The 9,830-nt window shown below is 29.2% G+C and overlaps 1 protein-coding gene across 1 annotated transcript; it reads right to left on the bottom strand.

Annotated features, from left to right (window-relative positions):
• Positions 1–2,341: 2,341 nt before the first annotated feature.
• Positions 2,342–3,538, bottom strand: LOC149177235 (heavy metal-associated isoprenylated plant protein 39-like). Its single transcript, XM_089423343.1, has 3 exons — positions 3,242–3,538; positions 3,051–3,126; positions 2,342–2,971 (listed from the first exon to the last, which is right to left on the bottom strand). The coding sequence occupies exons 1-3, from the start codon at positions 3,254–3,256 to the stop codon at positions 2,715–2,717; spliced, it is 348 nt and encodes a 115-aa protein (XP_089279469.1). The 5' UTR covers positions 3,257–3,538; the 3' UTR covers positions 2,342–2,714.
• Positions 3,539–9,830: the final 6,292 nt, after the last annotated feature.

Below are 9,830 nucleotides of genomic sequence, written 5' to 3'. Positions count from 1 at the left end.
TGGTTTAGCATTTTATATACTACTTCAGAATGTTCAGATTTAATTGGATACACTGATAGTGATTGGGCTGGAAGTGTAGATGATCGGAAAAGCACATCTGGTTATGTTTTTCACATGGGTTCAGGAGCCATTTCATGGGCTTCTAAAAAACAGCCTATTGTAGCATTGTCTACAGCAGAGGCTGAATATGTGGCAACTACAACAGCAGCATGTCAAGTAGTTTCGATGAGAAGAATGTTGAGGAGCTTATGCCAAGAGCAAGTAAAAGGAATGGTAATTTTTTGTGACAGTAGCTTAGCTATTGCATTATCCAAGAATTCAGTGTTTCATAAGAGAACGAAACACATTGACACAAGGTTTCATTACATCAGGGAATTGGTAAACAATGGAGAAATTGTTTTACAACATTGCAGGACTGAAGTGCCGGTTGCAGACATTTTGACCAAACCATTGGGACAAAAAGGTTTTGAATTTTTGAGGAAATGTCTGGGTATGACTGATAACCCAGCAGTTGAAATCAAAGGGGAGTGTTGAAATATTAATAATTTCAACTGCGCATTTAATTCAAGTGAAAACCACCTGTTTTTTATCGCACCGCCTTCACTCATTAGTGGTATTTTTCAGGAGGGCTCCGATCACACCGATCAGCTGACACGTGTCCACAGTACGGTTTCAAAACCACTCATTCTCCGGAAGGTAAAGGTCGGTAAGAAGAAGCCTTTCGATATTCACCCCAGCTGTTCGATTAAAATGGGCAAGATCAACGGTTGAAGTACAGCCTGCACCTTATTGCGTGACGTGAAGTGATTTTTGACCGCCAGTAAATTAATTAATGTTGAAGTACATTTGATTAGAAAATTAATATCTATCACCATGCTGAGAATTTAATGAAATGTATTGTAGTCCTAGAATGTAGGTGAAAACTTTTAATTTTATTATTTTGTTAATTCACGGATGTAAGTTTTTTTTACACGGCACAAAGTCAAACAAAAGGTTATGTTTTGTTTTTATGTTTTTAGTTGTTCATTGTATATGAAATGTAATATGCATAGAAGTGCAAAGAAAGAAAAACAGGGTTGCCTTATATTTCAGTCCTTTAAGGACTTTAAGTCTTGCATTTTAGGATTGTTAATTGCTACCTTGTTTTCAGAAATAGTTAGTTAGTTTAACCTTAGTTTAACTTATATTTTCATCCCTAATTTTAATTGGTCATTTGCTTGTTAAAGCACTGATTTGTTTGCTACTGTTATAACTTCATATATTACTGAAGTCTACCATCTTTCACACAAGTTTTACAGCAGCTACAGCTTTTTATTATTTTGTAATGTTGGGGTGCCCTCTTTGACCTATCTTAAATCTAGAAACTTCACACACTCAAATCTAGAAATTGCTTTGAATGAACCACTTTGTTCTCACCTTAAACATCTTATTTTACTGGTGGTGTTATGAGTAGCTAATGAGTGAAAACGAAAGGAAAATTCGCAGCACCGAATGAATGTAATTTTTGTTGTTGAAAGGCAATCTCCAGCAACGGGAGTGAATGTAAGAGTTTTTTTACAGCAATAAATGTAAATTTTATTTTTACACACAGTAGTGTAAAAATAATTTTTTGGAGCTGAAATAGAGTAATTTTTTTTACTGCATCTGAAGCAGTCTTGGTGAATCCCTCTGAGAGATAAAAAAAAATATGTAACAGACAGTTTATTAATGAATAGAAAGCTTTTACGTGTGTTGCTTAAACTCTGTTCTCTGGAGAACTTCCCTGTGTAAAGATCCTGAAACAGAACATTGTCCTCTGTTCAGTGTTTGTTTGAAATTACCAAAAATTTCCAACATCCCTGTCCTTCATATTCACTGCAACAGACTCTACCTCTGCAATCAAATTTCCGATCATCACATATCAGTAAAAAATCCCCAGTTAAACCACCCAAAATATGTGAAAACCAGGTTCCAATTCGGACACCTTCGACATGTCACTCTGCCGTGGCCCGTTATCTTATAGAATCCAACAAAATTTTGTATTATTTTACCAATGTCTCGTACGCCCTTGTTCGCTTAAACTCCATGTATACAATGTGGTCTAAACGCTACAATTTAATAAATTCATCTTCCACTTTTTAACTGCCAAGATAAGTGCAGACCTAAACTAGTATAATTGCGATCTTATTTCATTATTCGAAAAGGGTTAAAAATCTCAAGGTGGAACACTATGTACATAATGAGAATTTTATGTAGGAATATCAATGATAATTTTAATTCTAACCACGTCTCTGAGATTTACTAAAATTATACAGAGAAAAAAATTGTATGAACTTAAAAAAAACTCTATCTGATTACTCCGTTTTCGAAGGCCATAAGTTCATGATCACACTTTCCTGTGTCAGAGCCAAAACCCTGGTTTTTTTTATTTTAACCACGTCTCTGAGATTTACTAGAATTATACAGAAATAAAAATTGTATGAACTTAAAAAACCTCTATCCGATTGCTCGGTTTTCCAAGGCCATAAGTTCATGATCACACTTTCCTGTGACAGAGCCAAAACCCTCGTCTTCGAAGGTCAATAGGCTCACACTTTCCAGTGTCAGAGCCAAAACCTTGGGCTTGGAAGGTCTATTCTCTTGACCTTGTGAACGCGCGCGCTATATATATATTACGTTACAAACTAAGAGAACATAGAATCTCTGATATTGGTAAAGATGTAATGAAAAATACATCAACAGATAGTGCAGGTATTGGCATTATAGTCGTCCGCAACAACAGGCCATGGTTCATGCACATACACATAATTTGGACGCTCCTGCAGCTTTTCTTTCTTATCGCCTTCTGGCTTTTTCTCTTCTTTTGCAGGGCCCACGCTGAGCAGCTCTGTCACTCCAAATTTCCTCAGTTTTATTGTGAGATAGACAGGATCTGCTTCCCCAATCACAGTTATCTTCCTGTCCTTCATATTCACTGCGACAGACTCTACCCCTGCAATCAAATATCCGACCATCACGTATCACTAAAAACTCCCCAGTTAAACTGCAATGATTTATTGAAAGAAGTTTACCTTGAACTCCAGCAATCGTCCGCATAGCTCTTATCTTGCTTTTCTCATCGTCAATCGCCGCTTTCAGCTCAATTTTCTGCAAATAGAAAAACACAAATCATGATCATCCGTCAACAAATTTAAGAATTTATAACATACAGAATCTCAAAACCATTGATTCTTCTTTAAAACAGCAAAGGGTACTGGCATACCTTCATGTTTGACATCCTGCCAAGAAGCAGAATACAATACAAATTCGTATTGGGAGCCTAGTATTTCGTCCTGAGCAAAGCCCTCGAACAGTTACAGACTCACAGGTACACCTTGTTTTGTAGGTTAAATAAATTTATATAGTAGAATTGCTGCCCCAACTTCGTGGAAACCTTCAATTTGTGGGCCGCTACCCGAACCAATAATGGATGGTGTACTTTCCCTCTGCAGTCAGACCACAGAGATAATTGATCCAAATTTTTACCAGATTTAAGATTCAAATGCTGTAATGATTCATCACAGTGAAACTTGACTGCGAGTTTCCTACTAAGTAGTCATCGAAAAAAGGATCCTTCCACTCTTTTAACTTGTTCTAAATGTAAGTATGGCCGGTTTTAATAAATATGTTTATCGCATTGCCCATTATTTAGCGTGGCCAATACCATGATCAGATCATGACAGTTCCAGAGAACCATTAAGAAAATAACACGTTAGTAAAAAATCTCTTTCACGCTTTAAAGGTCACTCTTGTCCACAAACCTAAATTTGTCCCGAGTGAACTATCAGATGGATACTTTGACACAATGGATTCCATTTGAAATATTGGAGAAGACCAAATATGTTCACAGGACTATTATGATTTGGTCTCGTTGGCTCTCGTAACCTGATGAGAACAGGTTTCATCGTCACAAGAGATATTTCCTGGCATATGGATAATTCTATTGTTAATTAATTTACGTTCACATAAAATTGCAGATACCAAATATGTAAACAAGCGGTCCTTTTCCCAGTCCCAGTTTGATTAGAACTATTCCAATCCTATAAAATTAAAATTAATAATATTTTACATTTTAATTTATTTAAATTATATAAAATTAAAATTAATAATATTTTAATTTTAATTTATTTAAATTATATTTTTGAATAGTATTAGGGAATTATTCCACTCTATGAATTAAAAAAATTACAAAAGTTGATTTTGGGACAAATGTTATGAAAATTAGATGGAATGTGTGTAATGTTTGGACTACAAAGCTCATGAGAATTTGTTATTTTTAGCCATATTTTATTTCTTAAGCCACAAAAGCACTTAACATCCAAGAATGACTTAACATTATACCCATAAGCCCATTTCCTCTTAATATTAATCAAGATAAAAAGATAATATTTATTTTCTAAATTAGGCCTGATCACTTTCTTATAACATTTTAGTTTGTATTTCCTCTAACTCCTTATCACCCCACAATTTCTTCTTAAATTTTGAAGTAATAATATTTTTAATATTATCTTCATTGTCCAAATCTTCTCCTTATCCCCACTAGTGTAAACAAGACTAGGCATCCCACTTGAGTACAAAGTGGAGGTATTGACTAGAGATAGAAACATTTTTTCAAAACTTTTTGGATTCAATATTGTTTAATTATACCTAGTCATAGCTATGCTTTGAACGAAGAAAATGATTACTTATCTTTTTGAATATTTCTTTTAATCTTGAGAATGTAGGTTATAAATTGCTTTTGGACTTATTCCATTTTCTTTATTATTTGTTAGAGACATGGAACCTCTAAACCTCATATCCATATAAACCTCACATCTATATAAAATAGTAAGAATCTCAAAAAAGCATTTTCTTTTTATCTCATATCTATAGATCCACTAATTTACAATTATTTTCAACTCCATAGTAATATTTTTATCATCTATTTGTTGTTTATTGTATTCTCAACACTATAATTTTAATTGATTTTATAATAGATATGAATTTTAAAATATTTATAGTAAATAACCTCTAAATATTTACATAATATTTTTAAATTAGAATTTACAAACATAAATAATAAAATAATGATGAATATATTAAAAAATAATAAAATTTTATAGCATAAAGAATAAAATAAAATTTTAATATCAATTTAATAAAAAATTTAAACTATAAATATTTCAATAAAATTTTAATATTAATTTAATATAAACTAAAATTACAAAAAAAAAAAAAAAAAACATTATTTATAAGAGTTTGTGAAGAAATTCATATTCAAATATGTTACTTACCTTTATATTTATACATTTAACTTTTATAAGATTAACAATAAAAATTAAGAATATTATAATAAATATTGTCAAATATAAATTAGTTTTCTAAGTTTTCAGATTTTTCATTATTTTTTAAAGATTTGATATCAAACATTAATTTCAATAGTTAAGGAAATAATTTTTGATAAGAATTTTTACGTCACTTTATATTATTAATATAAAATAAGATTAACAATAAAAATTAAGAATATTATAATAAATATTGTCAAATATAAATTAGTTTTCTAAGTTTTCAAATTTTTCATTATTTTTTAAAGATTTGATATCAAACATTAATTTCAATAGTTGAGGAAATAATTTTTGGTAAGAATTTTTACGTCACGTTATATTATTAATATAAAATCTTTTTCTGGGTTTTTTTTTTTTTAATAATTTTTTGAGGTTTTACATATTATAATTTATATATAAATTAAAATTTTATAAAATCAAGTATAAATGAAGTTTTACTTTTATTTTACTTAGTTTTTTATATAAGGTACAATCTGTTAATATTGATAGTAAATTATTTAGATGTTAAATTGGTGGTATTTTTATTTCAAATTATTATTTTATATATTATTTATATTGATTTTGATAAATTCTTTCATATTAATCACATCTTGAGTTTCTGGTCAACCTACCATCTAATGTAATTTATATAATGCATTGTTTGTTTAGGTTGTTGTATTTTTTTAATAGGTTAAATTTAATGTTTTCAAAGTTAATATATTTATATATATTATGTAGAAAATATTTATGTTAAAGATGATTTTTAATATATTATTATTTTTATTATTTATAGAAATTTGTATTTTTTTAATTATATAATTTAGATAGTATTTGAGAAAAAAATTATTATTGATTTTTTATATAAAATAATAAAATTGAAAAAATAAACAAAATTATAATGATGGGAAACTAATATATAATTATCATTTAATAAATTAATAATGTCTAAATATATAATCATTATATTTTAGATAAAATAAAATGGAATAGAAGTGTTTTAGTTAGGATAAAAATATATGAAAAATTTTGGATTGATCTTAATTTTAAATATATTAAAAATCTAAAAAAACTAAAATAAAATCAAAATTTCAATATATTGTTTTAAAAATATATAACAATTTTAGAATAATAATATTATATAGAATTAATTTTATTTTACTTGAATTTTTTTTAAGTTAATTTTTAGGCATACACTTTTCACTTTTAGTTATAAGAGAACTTTTAATTATAAAAGTAACGAACAAAATTTTAATATTTTGAATGATTAAAATAAGAATAATCTCATGCTAAATAAACTCTATTTCAAATGTCTTTTTTAAAATGGCATTTAAACTCCTAATCAAACTTGTCTATCACATAACTAGGTAAACAAACTTGTCTATTGAGAAAAGAAACATGATTAGCTATACAATAATAAGGATAAATAGTCCACAAATTAAATTGTATCTTTCAAAATTTTGAGTAACTAAAAAAGTCTTATTATCCCAACAAAAAAAATATTTATAAATTAATATTAAACTTGATTTGATTTAGTTTATATATATATATATATATATATATATATATTTATAATGACAAAAATAAATTCAACCTTAAAATATAAATATTCAAATTGCAGAAACTCAATCACATCAGATTACAAATTTTCCCACATCTCACTTCTCTATCTCTCTACTCGAGGAAAAATTTACCCCAACCTTTTCCCCATTTTCTTGCTATGCCAATGCTCTATAAACAGTTTGGGGCCATATATGTCCCCTAAAGTTATTGGTTCAAAGTATTTATTGAGTCGCACATATCTCCTAAACTTAATTTGATTGGAGAGTCCAAATTTAATTTTTGATTCTAAACTTATTAAATTTAATTAGTCTCTCTTAAAACGAGGTAATTTGCCAATGCGGATTACTTCGAGCCACACATTTACCCAGAAAAGTGCAGAAAGGAGGAGAAAATCGTTGTGCTGGGAGGCAAACTCGCGACGAGTGGTAAACTATTTTGTATTACAGAAACAACAACGCCCAGATGCTATAAACGGGAGAGACATCACTGTTCATGCCCGTGCCTTAGCTGGGCCACAGTCACGTCACTAGGTTTGGCTCATGATGCCAAATCACTAAGTTCAATGGCACTTGCCTTGCAAGATGAGAGATCTCAATAATTGCCAAATCGTTGATTTCATTGTAAAGGGAGCAACAAATTGTTGAGTCGACGAGTGAAAGGAAAATCAATGAGTTGGAGTGACGATTATTCTCTGAGGTAAGCGATTTGTCTTTGTCTGTAGTTCTTGTTTTTTATTTGGGAAAGCATGTCCATGACTGAGGGGCACCCAGGGCCGCCACGCCTTTGCTTTAGACAAGACACAGTCACAATCGTTGAGTTTAATTGGAGAGCTTTCCCAGACGTTGCTTACCAACTCGCGGTTGCATGTAGTAACTTGTCGATTGTCTCCGAGGTAAGGTTAACTAAGTTAACTAATTGTTAAACTAATCCCAGGATTTTATTGTTAATTATTTTAATGTTCTGTTACCGGAGACCAGAAGAGAAATTGACAATCTGTAAACTATTAAGGAATTTAGACTTCTGTGATCCATAACATTGTTTAGAAAATCTTCGGCAAAATCACATAACCAATCTTTTGTCGAAGCGTTTCAAACCAGCCAGTGTGGTTCATCGTAAGGACAAGTTGAAGAACCAATCCGGCTAAGCTGATTAAATAGAGTGTGCAGAGACTCCAACGGCTATATTGCCAACGGCTAATTTTGACCTAAGGATCCTAGTCAAACCACTAATTTAATTATTAACATTCCTATAAATAGCTACAACAGGTAAATTTGTTAATTTATATCTAAAATTAAAATCGATTTGATATTTTTAGTATATAATATAATATCCATAATTATTATAATGGTCATATATTTATTAAATAATCTATAATTATTATTATTCTAATATTATTTAAATATAAACAAATGGTATTAAATTATGTCATTCTTAGAATTTAGTTATATTAGGTAATTGCTCTTTAAAATATACTATTCTTCATTTATTATTAAGATATAATCTGGAAACTCTAAGTTGGGGTTGAGAGGCGATATCAATGGGATTCTAAAATTATCAATGAGTATCTATTTAGGTTGTTGACCCTCGTAACACTAGAAGACTGAAGAGACTATTTAAACATAGTTGCATTATATTAATAAATGAGGCATAAATTTCTGTGTATGTAGCTTAGGTTTATAGTGACAGCTAATTAGATTTGATCCTGGATCTGTTGAGATAACTCTCACCAATTACCGATTAACCTAGACTTAAAAAAAACAAAAAAAAAACAAATGAAAATTGTTTTTTAATTGGTTTTGAAGACTCTTTTTGGATTGATTAGGTTGAGAGACCTAATGTGTTTATCTTTTTGAAAAATATCAGAAGAATATTGAGAAACCAGCACTTTACCTTAGACAAACTGGCCCATATGGAAGGACACATACAATGCTACTAGTACAGTGTTGTACGCCCTAGATCAAGTGCTAGACACCAAGACTCCTTTTGATCATTTGACATTGAATGATACACCTTCGCCAATTTTTTAGTTTTCTATTTTGTGCCTAGTAATAAGTCTTTTTGTTATTTTTTTGTAATCTAGATTTAATGGATCCTAAAAAAGCCATCCACCAATCCTTGGTGGATAAATGTAACAATTATAGATATTCTGGTAATATGAAACATTAATTTAAAAAAATATATTGTTAGACTCGAAAAAACTTGTCATTTATTGGATTGATGGTTAAACCATGGACAATTCGGTGAAAATAATTGAGAGTTTAATGATGATTAAAAGGTTAAAATTAAAAAAATTTCGAAATATTTGCAAAATTATGAGTTTTTATTTTTGTTTTTTTATTTTTTTTTGTATTTCATGAAAATTCTAGTGGTTTTCAAATGTCTCTCTTACTTTTGAAACACAAATAATATTTTAAAAAAATTGTTAAATAATATCCGCACAATAAACCATTTCTGGACCTTAATAATCGGAATCATCGTTATTTATAAACATTAAAGCTCAATACAACAGAGGGTCTTAAAGCCATCCACCCTATCTCTTTCATTTTATCGATAACCCGTGCTAACATTACATAAACACTTGGTGTAATACCAATCGTTGGTGATTAATAATTAATATTAAAAACCACTTATTTAACATGGATAAAACAAAGCACTTGATTGTAATTCATATATACATATATGACCATTCTCATTATGAGGTTTTTATAATATCGTATTCATAATTGCCATGTTTTGGAAATAAGAAATTAATGTCTTTTTAAAGATAAAAAAAGATATTGTAATCAAGTTATTATAATTGAAATACATTATAAGTTTCATAATTCATTTATATATTTGATTTTAAGATTTTAAGATAAAATAGTATTGGAATATTTTTTTAATATTCAAAAAAATTTAAATAATATTTTAGTATTTTTTTAAGATTTAATAAATATTAATTGTTATTGT

The sequence above is a fragment of the Pinus tabuliformis genome, chromosome 4_1, assembly GCF_031772625.1.
Source record: "Pinus tabuliformis cultivar Carrire ecotype Pingquan chromosome 4_1, CPIR1, whole genome shotgun sequence".
Taxonomy (NCBI): domain Eukaryota; kingdom Viridiplantae; phylum Streptophyta; class Pinopsida; order Pinales; family Pinaceae; genus Pinus; species Pinus tabuliformis.
This window is presented reverse-complemented; position numbering and strand designations above follow the sequence as displayed.